At 44.1% G+C, this 22,891-nt stretch overlaps 1 protein-coding gene across 1 annotated transcript; it reads right to left on the bottom strand.

Moving 5' to 3' along the window:
* Positions 1 to 14,694: 14,694 nt before the first annotated feature.
* LOC133540069 (snaclec coagulation factor IX-binding protein subunit A-like) lies at positions 14,695 to 16,279 on the bottom strand. Its single transcript, XM_061882555.1, has 5 exons — positions 16,137 to 16,279; positions 15,984 to 16,066; positions 15,759 to 15,902; positions 15,209 to 15,320; positions 14,695 to 15,135 (listed from the first exon to the last, which is right to left on the bottom strand). The coding sequence occupies exons 1-5, from the start codon at positions 16,189 to 16,191 to the stop codon at positions 15,062 to 15,064; spliced, it is 468 nt and encodes a 155-aa protein (XP_061738539.1). The 5' UTR covers positions 16,192 to 16,279; the 3' UTR covers positions 14,695 to 15,061.
* Positions 16,280 to 22,891: the final 6,612 nt, after the last annotated feature.

The following is a 22,891-nucleotide window of genomic DNA, read 5'->3' on the forward strand; positions in this document are numbered from 1 at the left end:
GCACCACGCTCATTTCCATCTGTGGTCCTTTCTCGGAGCATCTAACATCCACTATTCAATTCAACATGATTGAAAATACGCAACAATAGAAAAATCGACTATTCAAATGCAAGTACAATACGTAGAGGGTGTGTGGGTTTTAGAATTTTAGCAGCTTCATTCATACTTGCCAACCCTCCGGGATTTTCCGGCAGACTCCCGAAATTCAACGCCTCTCCCAAAAACCTCCCGGAACAATTTTTGTCCCGAAAATCTCCCGAAATTCAGGTGGACCTGGAGGTCACGCCCCCTCCAGCTCCATGCAGACCTGAGCGACATGTCGACAGCCTGTTTTCACGTCCGCTTTCCCACAATATAAACAGCGTGCCTGCCCAATGACTTTATAACTGTAGAATGATCGAGGGCGAGTTCTTGGTTTCTTATGTGGGTTTATTGTTAGGCAGTTTCATTTACGTCCTCCCGGCCCGGTAGCAACACACAACAACAGCAGTCACGTTTTCGTCCACCGTAAAGCAGTTTGTCGGCCATAAACAGCAATGTTGTGACACTCTTAAACAGGACAATGCTGCCATCTACTGTACATGCATATGTGACAATAACATATAGGGCTTTTAGAGAGTGCAGTGCACAACTGCACACACAACAGGGAGACGAAGCAGAAGAACGAGGAAGATACAGCATGTTCAGCATGGTTAGAAAAATAGTGACAGAGAATAGAAAAATAAATAAATAATAAATGGGTTGTACTTGTATAGCGCTTTTCTACCTTCAAGGTACTCAAAGCGCTTTGACACTACTTCCACATTTACCCATTCACACACACATTCACACACTGATGGAGGGAGCTGCCATGCAAGGCGCCAACCAGCACCCATCAGGAGCCAGGGGGAAGTGTCTTGCTCAGGACACAACGGGCAATTCAACCCTTAACTCAACAATGAGAAGATGAATGTTATGTGTGTATATGTGTAAATAAATGAACACTGAAATTCAAGTAGCTAGAATTCACTGAAATTCAAGTATTTCTTATATATATATATATATATATATATATATATATATATATATATATATATATATATATATATATATATATTTATGAAATACTTGACCTGGGGAATTCTAGCTGTAAATATACTCCTCCCCTCTTAACCAAGCCCCCTAACACGCCCCCGCCCCACCTTCCGAAATTGGAGGTCTCAAAGTTGGCAAGTATGGCTTCATTTCAAGTGCAGCACTTCTTATCCAAGTGCACATGCAGTGCAGGAGCCACCAGATGATACCCATAAGGCTATCCTTCAATAGCTACACCATATTTCCAAGAGTATTTGTCCAGCCATCTAAATAATGAGAATCAGGTATCCTAATCACTAATCACAGCTGTATCCAATCCAGCACATAGGCATGGAGACTGTTTCTACAAATATTTGTGAAAGAATGGGCCGCTCTCAGTGATTTCCAGGGTGGAACCTGTGCAACAAATCCAGTCCTGAAATTTCCTGGCTCCTAAACAGAGCAGCCCTCAAGAACATCTGGGCACCTGGAAGAATCCCCAAGAGAACCGAACCGTCAACTCCAATGTGAAGTCAATTCTCCTCTATGTATGCAAAACATGGCCAACTACCCGGTCCGTGCCACAAAAGAAAATTGCGATCTAATAAGCAAACCAAACCCCAAAACACAAAATTGCGCTCTAGCGCCCACTAGGAATGAAACACTGACAAAACTGCTCTTGGGAAGAAAACACAGAAAAAACTGCTTGTTACTTCCAATAGGAAGAGACATGAAACAAAAACCTCTATGTAGGTCTCACTTAGACCTACATTTCATTAATTGACATCCTTCAGCAAAAATCAACAGGCAACAACACCTGCCTGAGGCGCAGCTCCAAGATCCCGTGGCAAGACGAGATCTGGAACCAAACTCTGTGAAAGGAACGGGACAGGAACCAGTGCCCAAGCAGGTTCTGCAGAGCAAGTCGGGCTGGATCAGCCACACCCTCAGAAAACCAGCATCACACGCCAAGACCTGACTTGGAACCCAGGTGGAGGTGAGACACTGAGGCAGACTTAAGGAAAATGGGAGCAGGACAGTCCAGAAGAGTCCATGGCGACTGGTCGTCGGGGGTCTCAGCAAGGCCAGAGATCTTGAACCTCATTGGTGGAACACTTGAAATAATAATGTTCAAGTCATTCAAATCAGGCGGCACGGTGGAAGAGGGGGTTAGTGCGTCTGCCTCACAATACGAAGGTCCTGAGTAGTCCTGGGTTCAATCCCGGACTCGGGATCTTTCTGTGTGGAGAGAAAATTTGCATGTTCTCCCCGTGACTGTGTGGGTTCCCTCTGGGTACTCCGGCTTCCTCCCACTTCCAAAGACATGCACCTGGGGATAGACCCCTCCCACCTCCAAAGACATGCACCTGGGGATAGGCCCCTCCCACCTCCAAAGACATGCACCTGGGGATAGGCCCCTCCCACCTCCAAAGACATGCACCTGGGGATAGGCCCCTCCCACCTCCAAAGACATGCACCTGGGGATAGGCCCCTCCCACCTCCAAAGACATGCACCAGGGGATAGGCCCCTCCCACCTCCAAAGACATGCACCTGGGGATAGGCCCCTCCCACCTCCCAAGACAGGCACCTGGGGATAGGCCCCTCCCACCTCCAAAGACATGCACCTGGGGATAGGTTGATTGGCAACACTAAATGCGCCCTAGTGTTTGAATGTTGTCTGTCTATCTGTGTTGGCCTCGCGATGAGGTGGTGACTTGTCCAGGGTGTACACCGCCTCCTGCCAGAACGCGGCTAAGATAGGCTCCAGCACCCCCTGCGACACCGTACGAGACAAGCGGTAGAAAAATGGATGGATCATTCAAATCAATATTTCACATAATTTCCAAGCAGTGATGGTAAGTCCACACATTTAAAATGTCTTTGACCTTTATGTGTACACATTTGACTAACATTATTGTCCTACATTTTTTAATTCTATTCATTTTGTCTCATCTCCCATGTGTTGAAATACTTCATTCTGATTACCAAGGAGTTTTAGGGTCAGGCACTGACAGGAAAAACTAAATAAATAGTTTTAAAAAATAAATGATAAAATTGGTACTTTGGCATAATGAGGAGTTTTTGTGACTCGATCGTAATTACATTTATGATTTTCTCCTGACTTTTTTTTTTTTTCTGCCAAAATTGGAACGTCACATTTGAATGTTTCTTGAATAATATGACTTAACGTAAAAATGTTTTTACTTAAAAGGTAAAATTAGAACTTAATTCTCACAAAATTAATCCATAATTCTTGTATAAAACAAATTCTGGTCAAATTAGGAGATTGATTCTGACTTTTCTTACATTTTTAGACAAAAAAGCCAACTAGTTAACTTAATTTTGGCAAAAGTTAGATTTAATTATTGTAAACGCAAATTTAACATTTTTCCTTACTTTACATTTTAAATTTAAGTTGCTTTTTTGTCTTGTAAAATGACAACTTTTATTGGACTTTTTCCTCATTATGAACCTTTCAGTGCACCTGACTACTCCTTTGTCAGGTTTATATCATCTGAATTTTATAGTTCATGTAAAAACGTGTTAAGGAAAAAAAAGTATTTCATACTCTGAAAAGTAATACCCAATTACTGTAATTGTGACTTTTTCATGGTGGAATTTGGACATTCATTCTGGCTTTTTGGGGTGGAGAATTCTTCCAAATGACTGTTTTTCTATTCTTAATTTCTTTTACTTTATTATCTCTAAAAAATTGACTTAATTCTGGCAAAAATACAATTAAATTGCTGTAATGTATTTTTACTGTAAACGTTGTGTACAAATTTACAATTTTTTCTTACTTATACCAGAATATTTCAACTTTATTGTCTTACATTTTTCAGTGATATTTTTCCACCAAAACTGACTTTGTCTTGTAAAATGACAACTTTTTTTCATGTCAATATTAGACTTTTTCCCTATATCTTGCTATTTATTTAATATTTAGTCAAACACTGTCCTCTAGTGGTAGTTTGTGAGTACATCTACTGTTTACACGGAGACACTTGATATTTATTTAATATTTAATCAAACAACGTCCTCTGGTGGTAGTTTTTGAGTACAACTACTGTATACACAGAGACACCTGATATTTATTTAATATTTAGTCAAACGTCGCCCTCTAGTGGTAGTTTGTGAGTACATCTACTGTATACACCGAGACACCTGATATTTATTTAGTATTTAGTCAAACAACACCCTCTAGTGGTAGTTTGAGTACATCTACTGTATATATAGAGACACCTGATATTTATTTAATATTTAGTTAAACACCGCCCTCTAGTGGTAGTTTGTGAGTACATCTACTGTATACACGGAGACACTTGATATTTATGCAATAATTAGTCAAATAACTCCCTCTGGTGGTAGTTTGTGAGTACATCTAATTTATATATGGAGACAATGTTTATTTAATATTTAGTCAAACAACGCCCTCTGGTGGTAGTTTTTGAATACATCTACTGTATACACGGAGACACCTGATATTTATTTAGTGTAAAAACGCCCTCTAGTTGTAGTTTGTGAGTACATCTACTGGATAAGTGGGGACACATTATTTTTATTAAATTTTTAGTCAAACAACGCCCTCTAGTGGTAGTTTGTGAGTACATCTACTAGATAAGTGGGGACACATTATTTTTATTAAATTTTTAGTCAAACAACGCCCTCTAGTGGTAGTTTGTGAGTACATCTACTAGATAAGTGGGGACACATTATTTTTATTAAATTTTTAGTCAAACAACGCCCTCTAGTGGTAGTTTGTGAGTACATCTACTGTATACACGGAGACACTTGATATTTATTTAATATTTAGTCAAACACCGCCCTCAAGTGGTAGTTTGTGAGTACATCTACTGTATACACGGAGACACTTTATTTTTCTTTAATATCTGGTCAAACACCGCCCTTAAGTGGTAGTTTGCGAGTATATCTACTGTATACACTGAGACACTTGATATTCATGTAATAATTACTAAAAAAAAACTCCCTCTGGTGGTAGTTTGTGAGTACATATACTTTATACATGGAGACACTTGATATTTGTTTAATATTTAGTCAAACAACACCCTCTGGTGGTAGTTTGTGAGTACATATACTTTATACACAGAGACATCTGATATTTATTTAATATTTAATCAAACAACACCCTCTAGTGGTAGTTTCTGAGTACATCTACATTATACACGGAGACACTTGATATTTATTTAATATTTAGTCATACAATGCCATCTAGAGGTAGTTTGTGAGTACATCTACTGTATACACAGAGACACCTGATATTTATTTAATATTTAGTTGAACACCGCCCTCTAGTGGTAGTTTGTGAGTACATCTACTGTATACACGGAGACACCTGATATTTATTTAGTATTTAGTGTAAAAAACGCCCCTGGTGGTAGTTTGTGAGTACATATACTTTATACATGGAGACACTTGATGTTTATTTAATATTTAGTCAAACAACGCCCTCTGGTGGTAGTTTTTGAGTACATCTACTGTATACACAGAGACACCTGATATTTATTTAATATTTAGTCAAACGACGCCCTCTAGTGGTAGATTCTGAGTACATTTACTTTATACACGGAGACACTTGATATTTATTTAATATTTAGTCATACAATGCCATCTAGTGGTAGTTTGTGAGTACATCTACTGTATACACGGAGACACCTGATATTTATTTAGTATTTAGTACAATACCGCCCTCTAGTGGTAGTTTGTGAGTACATCTACTGTATACACGGAGACATTGATAATTATGTTATATTTAGTCAAACACCGCCCTCTGGTGGTATTTTATGAGTACATCTACTATAAACACGTAGTTTTGGATTGACAATGTGTATTTGTTACGTGTATATATAAATTTATGGCGGGCTTGCTTGGGAATTATAAGATGGGCGTGGCTACAACTGTCAGGTGACTACTTGGGTAGCTTTAAAAAATGGCGTCAATGTTCGTTTGTTAAAAAACAGCGTGCTTCGTCACCAGCATGAGTCACTGGTAAGATCATTTTATGTCCGCTTTTCTTGGTTAGACCAGCTAAACTATTGTTTAAATTCCATGCTTGCTCGCTTCCTTTCTTTTTTATTTATTGTGTGTTGGCTAAGTCTGTGCCGCTTGTTGTGCGGCTGTCTGGCTGTTTGACAGCCACGGCAAACATTCACTGTTTTATCTTTTGAACGACATCGGCAAAATGATGAAGTTAAAGAGTACAACCAAAGTAATGTGCGGATTGAACGCTGTTGTATTAGAGTGTTGTCATGTTGTGTGTGTCCAACTGAATTTGAGTGATCGAAATATTATTCTTCTGTACGGCTTGAGTTTGAAAATACCGGCACTTTACTTCCTGGTTTAGCTGAAGGGAGTTGTAGTTCTTTCATGTAGTCCTGCTTATATGCGTAACAGAGCGCCTGTGTTTTATGTTTTCTTTTGGTATGCTTGTCCATGAATCATGGCGACATCATAAATAATTCTGATAACATTTAAAACATTATATGATATAAATTAATGTTGATCATAAAATGTAATGCTAAAATTAATAAGTTAGGATAACATCACAGTGATTGATAATATGTCATATCATGGTTGACAAATATATGGTTCAGTTGATTATTTCATGTCTATTATTTACATTATGATGATTTAAGATAGATACATTGTTTTGTTATGTTCATGTTTACTTTTAGGTTATTACCTGCTACTGCTGCTACTGTTGCTGCAATAGTACCAAAAAAAACAAGCAAAAAGTGTGAGTTATTGCTTTCATGCTGAGTGACGATCTCTATTCAGAGGGCCAATATGGGAAAAAAAAACTGAACACGGAGACCCCTGATATTTATTGATTATTTAGTCAAACACCGCCCTCTAGTGGTAGTTTAAGTACATCTACTGTATACAAGGAGAACCTTAATTTTTCTTTAATATTTAGTCAAACACCGCCGTCTAATGGTAGTTTGTGAGTACATCTACTGTATACACAAATACTTCTGATTTTTTTTTTTAGTCAAACACCGCCCTCTAGTGGTAGTTTGAGTACACATACTGTATACACGGAAACACCTGATATTTATTTAGTATTTAGTCAAATACCGCTCTCTAGTGTTAGTTTGAGTATATCTACTGTATATGCGGAGACACCTGATATTATTTAGTATTTAGTCAAACAACGCCCTCTGGTGGTAGTTTGAGTACATCTACTGTATACACAGAGACACTTGATATTTATTTAGTATTTAGTTAAACACCGCCCTCTAGTGGTAGTTTTTGAGTACATCTACTGTATACACAGAGACACTTGATATTTATTTAGTCAAACAACTCCCTCTGAGTAGAACCCTGCCATAACACGACACATCACACAGGAGAACCCTGCCATAACTCTCACAGGGTTCTCCTGTGTGATGTGTGTCGTGTTAGGGCAGGGTTCCACTGTGTGATGTGTGTCGTGTTAGGGCAGGGTTCCACTGTGTGATGTGTGGAGTATTATGGCAGGGTTCTACTGTGTGATGTGTGGAGTGTTATGGCAGGGTTCTACTGTGTGATGTGTGTCGTGTTATGACAGGGTTCTATTGTGTGGTATGTGGAGTATTAAGGCAGGGTTCTACTGTGTGGTGTGTGGAGTGTTATGGCAGGGTTCTACTGTGTGGTGTTTGAAGTATTAAGGCAGGGTTCTACTGTGTGGTGTTTGAAGTATTAAGGCAGGGTTCTACTGTGTGATGTGTGGAGTGTTATGGCAGGGTTCTACTGTGTGATGTGTGGAGTGTTATGGCAGGGTTCTACTGTGTGATGTGTGGAGTGTTATGGCAGGGTTCTACTGTGTGGTGTTTGAAGTGTTATGGCAGGGTTCTACTGTGTGATGTGTGTCGTGTTATGAAAGGTTCTATTGTGTGGTGTGTGGAGTATTAAGATAGGGTTCTACTGTGTGGTGTGTGGAGTGTTATGGCAGGGTTCTACTGTGTGGTGTTTGGAGTATTAAGGCAGGGTTCTACTGTGTGATGTGTCGTGTTATGGCAGGGTTCCACTTTGTGCTGTGTGGAGTATTACGGCAGGGTTCTACTGTGTGGAGTGTTATGGCAGGGTTCCACTGTGTGGTGTTTGAAGTGTTATGGCAGGGTTCTACTGTGTGATGTGTGTCGTGTTATGACAGGGTTCTATTGTGTGGGGTGGGGAGTATTAAGATAGGGTTCTACTGTGTGGTGTGTGTCGTGTTATGGCAGGGTTCTACTGTGTGATGTGTGTCGTGTTATGACAGGGTTCTACTGTGTGGTGTGTGTCGTGTTATGGCAGGGTTCTACTGTGTGATGTGTGTCGTGTTATGACAGGGTTCTACTGTGTGGTGTGTGTCGTGTTATGGCAGGGTTCTACTGTATGGTGTGTGGAATGTTATGGCAGAGCTCTACTGTGTGGTGTTTGGAGTATTAAGGCAGGGTTCTACTGTGTGGTGTGTGTAGTTATGGCAGGGTTCCACTGTGTGGACGTCACATGGAGAACATGCTAAGTGTGGGTAGAGTAGCCACTCAAGTAAGAGTACTGTTACTACTTAGGAGTCAAGTAAAACTGAGTCATCAAAAGAGTTAGTGGAGTAAGAGTAAGTAAGTAATCAAATACAAAACTACTCAAGTATGAGTAAGTTTATTCTTCTCTAGTTGGAAGTGGATTTGTTGTGGGCTGAAATGTGGTTTGGCCATGTGCACTGACACACACCATGATATCAATCTGCATCACTTAGTCAACCTTGAAGACTTGTCTGACGTCATGTCGCTTGTCTCACCTTTCTACGCACCAAATGAGTCTGATTGTCCAATAATTCCGTTTCTACCTTGTTCATTCTTGGTGTTAAAACTTGAAAAAGATGTGTCCAGATTTATGACAAAATAATATCAATCTGCGATTAATCAGGATTTATTTGGAGACAACTATGAACAATGGGATTGATCACATGAACTATTTCAAGTGTTTGACAGCCCTACACACACACACACACACTCAAAATACTGTAGCTAGTTTGGAAGAAGTATGTTGTAAGGCAAGATTGTTTTATAAATGGTGAATTTCTGCAATGCCTCCATGGTTGGATTTCACATTTTGAGGACTTCTGCAGATTCCAAATACACAAAAACAAGCACCGATCACTACAAAAAGTTAATTTTGCACAATAGGTCCCCTTTAAAAAATGTTTCCCTCTCAGGGCCAAGGACTAAAAGTGTCATGACTTGGACTTGTGCGTGGATTGTTTTGGTAATGACCTCTTTGATTTTAACACTGACTACAAAAAAGGAAGCAAACAAAAGGCGCGCACAATGGCGGAAAACAAACTTGACTAATGAAACAAAACTTGCACGAAGGCAGAAACTATGAACAATAAACAAAAAGTTACTTTGCATGGAACTGTGAAACATGACATGAAGCAGAGTGCAGGTAACATGGCATGATGTGAGCAGAGGTAATAGATGGTGGTAGAAGGTGATGTTGCCAGGACGAAGAACAGAAACAGACCGGCTTAAATAGCAGTGACATGATCGGCGAAACAGGTGCGAGACATCAGGACAGGTAAAAACTAATGGGTAGTCATGGAAACAAAATAAAACAGGAACTGAGTGTCCAAAAAAACCGACAGAACATGACTAAAACAAAACATGATCACACAGTCATGACAAAAAGTTCAGTTTTGTCCTGGTGAAACTGTAAGAAGTCACCTGCCATCCAGGATGTAAAAGATCTGGCCAGGTGACATGGAAATGCACAGCTATGAGAGGTGGCTCATTGTCCAGGGAAAGCAAAACTATTGTAGAGTGCAGAGGACACACCTTAGCTATGTGCTGACATGTCATGGGCCTCATCAACATGTAATTCATTTAATGAAGTTAATGGCACACCTGTTAGTGTGCCATTAACTTCTGCACGGCAGAATTCTATGTTGACGTTGGGGCCACAACACAGGTGGCAAGCACAGGTGTGTCAGTTGTGAGCGAGCGTGGGTGGAAAACAAGGCCGAGCGGCAGACTGTCCACTGGGCCCAATGTTTCCTAAAGGCTGACCAATAATTGACTGAGTTTATGTGGAACATGCGTGCATACAACATGATGCATCACACATATACGCATACAACATACATAATAACACAACGGTTAGTGGTTTTCATCAATCAAAGTTGACTTATTTAGCCCTTAAGCATAACTAGGGAGGTCAGCAAGGGGATCCTCTTGCATGTAGTCCAGTCATCAGTGCAGAGACGTCACCAACTGACTTAGGACAGCTAGCACGTCCTCCGTGGTCCCCTGGTAACCTCTCCACGCAGGAGAATGGGCCAAGCAGTAAAAAGAGAAGCGGCAGATCAACTGGTCTAAAAAGGGTGTCTATTTCAAGGCTAGAGCAGGGGGGGCCCACACTGTTTCTGCAGGCGAGCTACTTTTCAATGTACCAAGTGGAGGGGATCATTCATATACAGTATATAACTTATATTGATTTGTGGATGAAAGAGATGTTAACAAGATGCATACAACATGATGCATCACACATGCATGCGCACAACATGATGCATCACACATGCATGCACACAACATTATGCATCACACATGCATGCGCACAACATGCATGCATCACACATGCATGCATACAACATGCTTGCATGCAACATGATACATCACACATGCATGCATACAACATGATACATCACACATGCATGCATACAACGTGATGCATCACACATGCATGCATACAACGTGATGCATCACACATGCATGCACACAATGTGATGCATCACACATGCATGCATACAATGTGATGCATCACACATGCATGCATACAACATGATACATCACACATGCATGCATACAACGTGATGCATCACACATGCATGCATACGTGATACATCACACATGCATGCATACACCGTGATGCATCACACATGCATGCATACAACATGATGCATCACACATGCATGCATACAACGTGATGCATCACACATGCATGCATACAACGTGATGCATCACACATGCATGCATACAACGTGATGCATCACACATGCATCCATACAACGTGATGCATCACACATGCATGCATACAACATGATGCATCACACATGCATCCATACAACGTGATGCATCACACATGCATGCACACAACATGACGCATGACACATATGCATGCATACAACATGGCGCATCACACATGCATGCATGCAAGGTGAAGCATCACACGTGCATGCATGCATGCAGCATGATGCATCGCACATATATGCATGCATACAACATGACGCATCACACATATATGCATGCATACAACATGATGCATCACACATGCATACAACATGACGCATCACACATGCATGCATACAACATGACGCATCACACATATATGCATGCATACAACATGACGCATCACACATGCATGCAACATGACGCATCGCACATGCATGCATACAACATGATGCATCACACATGCATGCATACAACATGATGCATCACACATGCATGCATACAACGTGATGCATCACACATGCATGCATACAACGTGATGCATCACACATGCATGCATACAACGTGATGCATCACACATGCATCCATACAACGTGATGCATCACACATGCATGCATACAACATGATGCATCACACATGCATCCATACAACGTGATGCATCACACATGCATGCACACAACATGACGCATGACACATATGCATGCATACAATATGGCGCATCACACATGCATGCATGCAAGGTGAAGCATCACACGTGCATGCATGCATGCAGCATGATGCATCGCACATATATGCATGCATGCAACATGACGCATCACACATGCATACATACAACATGACGCATCACACATGCATGCATACAACATGACGCATCACACATGCATGCATACAACATGACGCATCACACATATATGCATGCATACAACATGACGCATCACACATGCATGCAACATGATGCATCACACATGCATGCATACAACGTGATACATAACAATTTCCTGTTTCTCTATTCAACATGTTGCAAACAAAAGGAGTAGGAAGAAGCCACGCTTATTTAATCCTACCCCTTTTCTTTTATGTAATGCTAGCATGGGCTAGGTGGGTTAAGAGTCTAAACCGTGTGACAGAAGATGGCTCGTCTAGGACAGGGGTCGGCAACCTTTACCACTCAAAGAGCCTTTTTGACCCGTTTCCCAAAATAAGGAAAACAATGGGAGCCACAAAATTCTTTGGAAATTTAAAATGAAATAATACTGCATACAGAGTTTTTTTGTTTTTTTTTTTACTTTGTGCTATGTATAAACCAGGGGTCTCAAACACGTGGCCCGCACCTTAATATGAACACTTAATGATAGTGGGGCCTGTGAACGGGACTCTCTGGGTGTGAGTTTTCCTTGCCCTTTTGTGGGTTCTTCCGAGGATGTTGTAGTCGTAATGATTTGTGCAGTCCTTTGAGACGTTTGTGATTTGGGGCTATATAAATAAACATTGATTGATTGATTGATTATATAAATGCCGCTTGACAACATCACACTTTCCAACCCTCCCAAATATTCCGAGAGACTACCGGATGTCAGATCAACTATACCCGCCAATGTTTACAGAGTTTCCATCGAACAACAAAAATAAGGGGCGTCCTATGAAGGTACTGCCCTTGACGCCCTCTACAACACGTTCATTCAGCTTGTCAGCCCAGTCACATGTCATAAGAGACTCCTGCAGACAAACGCGAACAGTTGCAAGGCATACTTGTTCAACAGTCATACAGGTCACACTGAGAGTACCCGTTTAAACAACTTTAACACTCCTACTAATATGCGCCACACTGTGAACCCACACCAAACAAGAATGACAAACATTTCTGGAGAACATCGGCACATAAACACAAAAGAACAAATACCTAGAATCCCATCCCGTTTGCACCAAATCCCCCCACCCCTCCGTGCGTCGGTTGAGGTGGGCGGGGTGGGGGTGTATAATGTAGCCAGGAATGGTTAGGGATGCATGGGATTCTGGGTTTTTGTTCTGTTGTGTTTATGTTGTGTTACAGTGTCAATGTTCTCCCGAAACGTGTTTGTCATTCTTGTTTGGTGTGGGCTCACAGTGTGGCTCATATTAGTAAGAGTGTTAAAGGTGTTTATATTTCAACCCTCAGTATAACCTGTATGGCTGTTGACTAAGTATGCGTTGCAGTCACTTTAGCGTGTTAACAGAGGTTGAATATAAAATGTGACCAGTCGGCACGCAGATCGCGTGGTGCAAAAGTGGGCGGGACGACATGTAGAGAAGGTTAAAGGCGTTGCCATCACTCCACACCCTCAATGTTGAAGTCCAGGTGAAAATTGGAGAATGTTATCCCCGGGTGATTTCTGAGAGGCATTAAAATCTGGAAACCTCCCGGAATAATCGTTGGGGTCGGCAATTTAGCAGCTGAGCCCCATCAGTTTGATCAAAGAGACCAAATTCTGGTCGAGGAACCTGAGGTATTTTGAAAGATGACAAAAAGTAGTTATCTTGGTTTCAACTGCATTAAATGTATTGACACACGCCCTGACTGCGCATAGAAATTATGTCTTAAGATGCACTTAAGATGTGACTTTAAGGTTTTACTACTTACGTATAAAACACTACACGGTCTAGCTCCATCCTATCTTGCCAATTGTATTGTACCATATGTCCCGGCAAGAAATCTGCGTTCAAAGGACTCCGGCTTGTTAGTGATTCCCAAAGCCCAAAAAAAGTCTGCGGGCTATAGAGCGTTTTCCGTTCGGGCTCCAGTACTCTGGAATGCCCTCCCGGTAACAGTTCGAGATGCCACCTCAGTAGAAGCATTTAAGTCTCACCTTAAAACTCATTTGTATACTCTAGCCTTTAAATAGACTCCCTTTTTATACCAGTTGATCTGCCGTTTCTTTTCTTTTTCTTCTATGTCCCACTCTCCCTTGTGGAGGGGGTCCGGTCCGATCCGGTGGCCATGTACTGCTTGCCTGTTTATCGGCTGGGGACATCTCTGCGCTGCTGATCCGCCTCCGCTTGGGATGGTTTCCTGCTGGCTCCGCTGTGAACGGGACTCTCGCTGCTGTGTTGGATCCGCTTTGGACTGGACTCTCGCGACTGTGTTGGATCCATTGTGGATTGAACTTTCACAGTATCATGTTAGACCCGCTCGACATCCATTGCTTTCCTGCTCTCTAAGGTTCTCATAGTCATCATGGTCACCGACGTCCCACTGGGTGTGAGTTTTCCTTGCCCTTATGTGGGCCTACCGAGGATGTCGTAGTGGTTTGTGCAGCCCTTTGAGGCACTAGTGATTTAGGGCTATATAAGTAAACATTGATTGATTGATTGATTGATGTCTATAAAAGTTATGAACAGAATCGGTGACAAAGGACAGCCTTGGCGGAGTCCAACCCTCACTGGAAACGTGTCCGACTTACTGCCGGCAATGCAGACCAAGCTCTGACACTGATCATACAGGGAGCGGACCGCCAGAATAAGACAGTCCGATACCCCATACATTTTCGAAAACTATATTCTGATACTGATTAATTCTGTTGCAGATCAATTCTAAAAGCGTTTGCAGACAAACTCAACAAGTAGGTTATAAATGTGACTGTGGGGAAAAAATTCACCAGGATATCACAACAGACAAATATGTAATGTCATAGGTCTTTATTGAATAGGACACAAAGTGTAAAGAACAAGTATGTAAACTTCCTTGAATTTTTGCCAAACAGCAGAAATGCGATAAACGCAGCCAAACGAGAAAACACACGCACAAATGTCCAATAAAATGTACATTTTCTACAGGACTTTGTTGTAGGATTTTTGTTTGTCTGTCCTCCACACTGACAAGCACTAGTCTGCACTCCCTACAAGCCACCCTCGAGATTCAGAAAGCATTTATTCAACAGCATTGAATGTCAAAGTTAGTCAAAGAAAACTTGGAAACGTTCTGTGGGACGGATTAAAAAGCTTGGTGACCAATATACGGCATGCAGAGTCATAGTTTGCTCATGCAAAACTATGGTCGGAGCAGCGGACCCTCGCAAACAAAGGAGTTCTGGACAGTGCAGTCGTTATCGTACCACAGGTCATCTGTGAAAAAACAAAACAACTTGTGAAATCCTCCACTAATCAGGTCCAGTGTACAAGATTGTGTTCTTCGTACTAGATCCCTCAATGTACACGCAGTCTTCGGTTCCTCTTGGACCGCTAGGCTGTCCAGGAGCAAAATTCATAAAGGCAAAGTTTGTCTGGTCAGTCCAAACGTAAGGTCCGACCTGGAAGACAAACACGTTTCATTGAGTCACTTTTTAAAAAGACACTGCCTTACTTGGTATCTGTACCCTTAAGAGTTGTGTTGGCAGTAGTGCTAAAACTGTTCACCGGGGGGGTGGACAGTGGAGCCCACTTTGCACACCCTGGACTAACAGATGCAGCATTAGGTCTCAAGATTGCACACACCTTTAAGACAGACATGCCCACAACCCAATTGACAGCCTGCCAAAGATGTGAAGACCAACGAAGGGACGAGGCAAAGCCAACCCAGCAGACCATGCCGAGCAGGGCGGATCTAAGCCCAAAGTGTTGGTCAACGCAGCCTAGCCAGCGAGCAGATAGCCAGCGAGCAGATAGCCACAGGTGATCTCAGACTCACTACACAGCAGCTTGACCTCCACCCGCCCTTCACCTTCAGTTGACTTGGCTCCTGGACCTACCGTGGTGGAGTCAAGGAGTCCTATCCAGGTGTTTGTGGACATGTTACCAACCGCAGCACTGATCAAAGAAAGAACGAACGTATATTCTGATGCATTGCTGATGGACACCAGATGGGCTTCATCCAGTATTTTGGTGCATTTTAGCTGATGAGACAAAGTACAAAACGAGGTCACTCAAATGAATCCTCTTATTGGCACGGTTTGCAGCCAGAAATCCTGCCCTACCTCTGCAGCGTCAAAGGTATCGGGACCGGCTTCGTATTTGTAACATTTACTCTCATACTGATCCCAGCCAGCAGGACAGATACCTGCAACACATTTCTTATTTGAAGTGAAAAGGAAAAGGAAGTATGTGGAACAAGTATAAGAGCTACCAACCAAACACTCCAGTGATGCCACACAGGAGGAAGAAGACGCCGTGAGTGAATGCCATCTGTGCAAGGATAGACAAACACTGCTGGACTGAAAATGTCAAAGTGAGTCGAGTTGTGTCGTCTTACCTTTGCAGCGAGGAGGTTTGATACTGAGGACGGCAGCCAGCATCCTTTTATACGCAGCTTGACCTCGCCCTGGAATGTTGTACCGCTGATCATTATCCACTCCAGAACAAATGTTAAGTCAGCTTTAATGAGCTTATTAAATTAAATTAGTAAAATTAATACATTAAAAGTAAAAATAGCGGCAGTCCAAAATGTTCCCTTGAAGACTTGGGGTGAGGTGTGGCACACACCCTTCAAATTGTTTTTTAAAAAGAAACGATTAAGCTGTGTAAATACAGGTTTGGTAAGGTTGACAGGCAGTGTTGGAAAACAAGGAGTCATGAACTATTCACCAAAAAAACAACCGAATGACTTTTTCAGAAGAACTTTGTACTGTGTGGTGTGTGTCGTGTTATGGCAGGGTTCTACTGTGTGGTGTGTGTGGTGTTATGGCAGGGTTCTACTGTGTGGTGTGTGTCGTGTTATGGCAGGGTTCTACTGTGTGATGTGTGTAGTTATGGCAGGGTTCTACTGTGTGGTGTGTGTGGTGTTATGGCAGGGTTCTACTGTGTGGTGTGTGTCGTGTTATGGCAGGGTTCTACTGTGTGGTATGTGTGGTGATATGGCAGGGTTCTACTGTGTGGTGTGTGTCGTGTTATGGCAGGGTTCTACTGTGTGGTGTGTGTCGTGTTATGGCAGGGTTCTACTGTGTGGTGTGTGTCGTGTTATGGCAGGGTTCTACTGTGTGCTGTGTGTCGTATTATGGCAGGGTTCTACTGTGTGGTGTGTGTTGTGTTATGGCAGGGTTCTACTGTGTGGTGTGTGTTGTGTTATGGCAGGGTTCTACTGTGTGGTGTGTGTCGTGTTATGGCAGGGTTCTACTGTGTGGTGTGTGTCGTGTTATGGCAGGGTTCTACTGTGTGGTGTGTGTGGTGTTATGGCAGGGTTCTACTGTGTGGTGTGTGTCGTGTTATGGCAGGGTTCTACTGTGTGGTGTGTGTCGTGTTATGGCAGGGTTTTACTGTGTGGTGTGTGTCGTGTTATGGCAGGGTTCTACTGTGTGGTGTGTGTCGTGTTATGGCAGGGTTCTACTGTGTGATGTGTGTAGTTATGGCAGGGTTCTACTGTGTGGTGTGTGTGGTGTTATGGCAGGGTTCTACTGTGTGGTGTGTGTCGTGTTATGGCAGGGTTCTACTGTGTGGTATGTGTGGTGATATGGCAGGGTTCTACTGTGTGGTGTGTGTCGTGTTATGGCAGGGTTCTACTGTGTGGTGTGTGTCGTGTTATGGCAGGGTTCTACTGTGTGGTGTGTGTCGTGTTATGGCAGGGTTCTACTGTGTGCTGTGTGTCGTATTATGGCAGGGTTCTACTGTGTGGTGTGTGTTGTGTTATGGCAGGGTTCTACTGTGTGGTGTGTGTTGTGTTATGGCAGGGTTCTACTGTGTGGTGTGTGTCGTGTTATGGCAGGGTTCTACTGTGTGGTGTGTGTCGTGTTATGGCAGGGTTCTACTGTGTGGTGTGTGTGGTGTTATGGCAGGGTTCTACTGTGTGGTGTGTGTCGTGTTATGGCAGGGTTCTACTGTGTGGTGTGTGTCGTGTTATGGCAGGGTTTTACTGTGTGGTGTGTGTCGTGTTATGGCAGGGTTCTACTGTGTGGTGTGTGTCGTGTTATGGCAGGGTTCTACTGTGTGGTGTGTGTAGTCATGGCAGGGTTCTACTGTGTGGTGTGTGTAGTGTTATGGCAGGGTTCTACTGTGTGGTGTGTGTAGTGTTATGGCAGGGTTCTACTGTGTGGTGTGTGTCGTGTTATGGCAGGGTTCTACTGTGTGGTGTGTGTCGTGTTATGGCAGGGTTCTACTGTGTGATGTGTGGAGTGTTATGGCAGGGTTCTACTGTGTGGTGTGTGTAGTGTTATGGCAGGGTTCTACTGTGTGGTGTGTGTAGTGTTATGGCAGGGTTCTACTGTGTGGTGTGTGTAGTGTTATGGCAGGGTTCTACTGTGTGGTGTGTGTAGTGTTATGGCAGGGTTCTACTGTGTGGTGTGTGTCGTGTTATGGCAGGGTTCTACTGTGTGGTGTGTGTCGTGTTATGGCAGGGTTTTACTGTGTGGTGTGTGTGGTGCTGTGGCAGGGTTCTACTTTATGGTGTGTGTAGTCATGGCAGGGTTCTACTGTGTGGTGTGTGTCGTGTTATGGCAGGGTTCTACTGTGTGGTGTGTCGTGTTATGGCAGGGTTCTACTGTGTGGTGTGTGTAGTGTTATGGCAGGGTTCTACTGTGTGGTGTGTGTGGTGCTGTGGCAGGGTTCTACTGTGTGGTGTGTGTAGTCATGGCAGGGTTCTACTGTGTGGTGTGTGTAGTCATGGCAGGGTTCTACTGTGTGGTGTGTGTCGTGTTATGGCAGGGTTCTACTGTGTGGTGTGTGTCGTGTTATGGCAGGGTTTTACTGTGTGGTGTGTGTTGTGTTATGGCAGGGTTCTACTGTGTGGTGTGTGTTGTGTTATGGCAGGGTTCTACTGTGTGGTGTGTGTCGTGTTATGGCAGGGTTCTACTGTGTGGTGTGTGTCGTGTTATGGCAGGGTTCTACTGTGTGGTGTGTGTGGTGTTATGGCAGGGTTCTACTGTGTGGTGTGTGTCGTGTTATGGCAGGGTTCTACTGTGTGGTGTGTGTCGTGTTATGGCAGGGTTTTACTGTGTGGTGTGTGTCGTGTTATGGCAGGGTTCTACTGTGTGGTGTGTGTCGTGTTATGGCAGGGTTCTACTGTGTGGTGTGTGTAGTCATGGCAGGGTTCTACTGTGTGGTGTGTGTAGTGTTATGGCAGGGTTCTACTGTGTGGTGTGTGTAGTGTTATGGCAGGGTTCTACTGTGTGGTGTGTGTCGTGTTATGGCAGGGTTCTACTGTGTGGTGTGTGTCGTGTTATGGCAGGGTTCTACTGTGTGATGTGTGGAGTGTTATGGCAGGGTTCTACTGTGTGGTGTGTGTAGTGTTATGGCAGGGTTCTACTGTGTGGTGTGTGTAGTCATGGCAGGGTTCTACTGTGTGGTGTGTGTAGTGTTATGGCAGGGTTCTACTGTGTGGTGTGTGTAGTGTTATGGCAGGGTTCTACTGTGTGGTGTGTGTCGTGTTATGGCAGGGTTCTACTGTGTGGTGTGTGTCGTGTTATGGCAGGGTTCTACTGTGTGGTGTGTGTTGTGTTATGGCAGGGTTCTACTGTGTGGTGTGTGTAGTGTTATGGCAGGGTTCTACTGTGTGGTGTGTGTAGTGTTATGGCAGGGTTCTACTGTGTGGTGTGTGTCGTGTTATGGCAGGGTTCTACTGTGTGGTGTGTGTCGTGTTATGGCAGGGTTCTACTGTGTGGTGTGTGTCGTGTTATGGCAGGGTTCTACTGTGTGCTGTGTGTCGTGTAATGGAAGGGTTCTACTGTGTGGTGTGTGTCGTGTTATGGCAGGGTTCTACTGTGTGGTGTGTGTCGTGTTATGGCAGGGTTCTACTGTGTGGTGTGTGTCGTGTTATGGCAGGGTTCTACTGTGTGGTGTGTGTCGTGTTATGGCAGGGTTTTACTGTGTGGTGTGTGTCGTGTTATGGCAGGGTTCTACTGTGTGGTGTGTGTCGTGTTATGGCAGGGTTCTACTGTGTGGTGTGTGTAGTCATGGCAGGGTTCTACTGTGTGGTGTGTGTAGTGTTATGGCAGGGTTCTACTGTGTGGTGTGTGTAGTGTTATGGCAGGGTTCTACTGTGTGGTGTGTGTCGTGTTATGGCAGGGTTCTACTGTGTGGTGTGTGTCGTGTTATGGCAGGGTTCTACTGTGTGATGTGTGGAGTGTTATGGCAGGGTTCTACTGTGTGGTGTGTGTAGTGTTATGGCAGGGTTCTACTGTGTGGTGTGTGTAGTGTTATGGCAGGGTTCTACTGTGTGGTGTGTGTAGTGTTATGGCAGGGTTCTACTGTGTGGTGTGTGTAGTGTTATGGCAGGGTTCTACTGTGTGGTGTGTGTCGTGTTATGGCAGGGTTCTACTGTGTGGTGTGTGTCGTGTTATGGCAGGGTTTTACTGTGTGGTGTGTGTGGTGCTGTGGCAGGGTTCTACTTTGTGGTGTGTGTAGTCATGGCAGGGTTCTACTGTGTGGTGTGGGTCGTGTTATGGCAGGGTTCTACTGTGTGGTGTGTCGTGTTATGGCAGGGTTCTACTGTGTGGTGTGTGTAGTGTTATGGCAGGGTTCTACTGTGTGGTGTGTGTGGTGCTGTGGCAGGGTTCTACTGTGTGGTGTGTGTAGTCATGGCAGGGTTCTACTGTGTGGTGTGTGTAGTCATGGCAGGGTTCTACTGTGTGGTGTGTGTCGTGTTATGGCAGGGTTCTACTGTGTGGTGTGTGTCGTGTTATGGCAGGGTTTTACTGTGTGGTGTGTGTGGGATGATGTGGCAGGGTTCTACTGTGTGGTGTGTGTAGTCATGGCAAGGTTCTACTGTGTGGTGTGTGTGGTGATGTGGCAGGGTTCTACTGTGTGGTGTGTGTAGTGTTATGGCAGGGTTTTACTGTGTGGTGTGTGTGGTGCTGTGGCAGGGTTCTACTGTGTAGTGTGTGTAGTCATGGCAGGGTTCTACTGTGTGGTGTGTGTCGTGGTATGGCAGGGTTCTACTGTGTGGTTTGTGTCGTGTTATGGCAGGGTTCTACTGTGTGGAGTGTTATGGCAGGGTTCTACTGTGTGGTGTGTGGAGTGTTATGGCAGGGTTCTACTGTGTGGTGTGTGTAGTGTTATGGCAGGGTTCTACTGTGTGGTGTGTGTCGTGTTATGGCAGGGTTTTACTGTGTGGTGTGTGTGGTGCTGTGGCAGGGTTCTACTGTGTGGTGTGTGGAGTCATGGCAGGGTTCTACTGTGTGGTGTGTGTCGCGGTATGGCAGGGTTCTACTGTGTGGTTTGTGTCGTGTTATGGCAGGGTTCTACTGTGTGGTTTGTGTCGTGTTATGGCAGGGTTCTACTGTGTGGAGTGTTATGGCAGGGTTCTACTGTGTGGTGTGTGTCGTGTTATGGCAGGGTTCTACTGTGTGGTGTGTGTAGTGATATGGCAGGGTTTTACTGTGTGGTGTGTGTGGTGCTGTGGCAGGGTTCTACTGTGTGGTGTGTGTAGTCATGGCAGGGTTCTACTGTGTGGTGTGTGTCGTGGTATGGCAGGGTTGTACTGTGTGGTTTGTGTCGTGTTATGGCAGGGTTCTACTGTGTGGTTTGTGTCGTGTTATGGCAGGGTTCTACTGTGTGGAGTGTTATGGCAGGGTTCTACTGTGTGGTGTGTGTCGTGTTATGGCAGGGTTCTACTGTGTGGTGTGTGTGTGGTGCTGTGGCAGGGTTCTACTGTGTGGTGTGTGTAGTCATGGCAGGGTTCAACTGTGTGGTGTGTGTCGTGTTATGGCAGGGTTCTACTGTGTGGTGTGTGTGGGATGATGTGGCAGGGTTCTACTGTGTGGTGTGTGTAGTGTTATGGCAGGGTTCTACTGTGTGGTGTGTGTGGGATGATGTGGCAGGGTTCTACTGTGTGGTGTGTGTAGTCATGGCAGGGTTCTACTGTGTGGTGTGTGTAGTCATGGCAGGGTTCTACTGTGTGGTGTGTGTAGTCATGGCAGGGTTCCACTGTGTCGTGTGTGTCGTGTTATGGCAGGGTTCTACTGTGTGGTGTCTGTGGTGATGTGGCAGGGTTCTACTGTGTGGTGTGTGTCGTGTTATGGCAGGGTTCTACTGTGTGGTGTGTGTAGTCATGGCAAGGTTCTACTGTGTGGTGTGTGTGGTGATGTGGCAGGGTTCTGCTGTGTGGTGTATGTAGTGTTATGGCAGGGTTTTACTGTGTGGTGTGTGTGGTTATGTGGCAGGGTTCTACTGTGTGGTGTATGTAGTGTTATGGCAGGGTTTTACTATGCGGTGTGTGTGGTGCTGTGGCAGGGTTCTACTGTGTGGTGTGTGTAGTCATGGCAGGGTTCTACTGTGTGGTGTGTGTCGTGTTATGGCAGGGTTCTACTGTGTGATGTGTGGAGTATTAAGACCAGTTGATCTGCCGCTTCTCTTTTTACTGCTTGGCCCATTCTCCTGCGTGGAGAGGTTACCAGGGGACCACAGAGGACGTGCTAGCTGTCCTAAGTCAGTTGGTGACGTCTCTGCACTGATGACTGGACTACATGCAAGAGGATCCCCTTGCTGACCTCCCTAGTTATGCTTAAGGGCTAAATAAGTCAACTTTGATTGATGAAAACCACTAACTGTTTTGTTATTATGTATGTTGCATGCGTGCATGTGTGATGCATCATGTTGTATGCGTGCATGTGTGATGCATCATGTTGCATGCATGCATGTTCCACATAAACTCAGTCAATTATTGGTCAGCCTTTAGGAAACATTGGGCCCAGTGGACAGTCTGCCGCTCGGCCTTGTTTTCCACCCACGCTCGCTCACAACTGACACACCTGTGCTTGCCACCTGTGTTGTGGCCCCAACGTCAACATAGAATTCTGCCGTGCAGAAGTTAATGGCACACTAACAGGTGTGCCATTAACTTCATTAAATGAATTACATGTTGATGAGGCCCATGACATGTCAGCACATAGCTAAGGTGTGTCCTCTCCACTCTACAATGGTTTTGCTTTCCCTGGACAATGAGCCACCTCTCATAGCT

This window comes from Nerophis ophidion, linkage group LG21 (genome assembly GCF_033978795.1).
Source record: "Nerophis ophidion isolate RoL-2023_Sa linkage group LG21, RoL_Noph_v1.0, whole genome shotgun sequence".
Taxonomy (NCBI): Eukaryota; Metazoa; Chordata; class Actinopteri; order Syngnathiformes; family Syngnathidae; genus Nerophis; species Nerophis ophidion.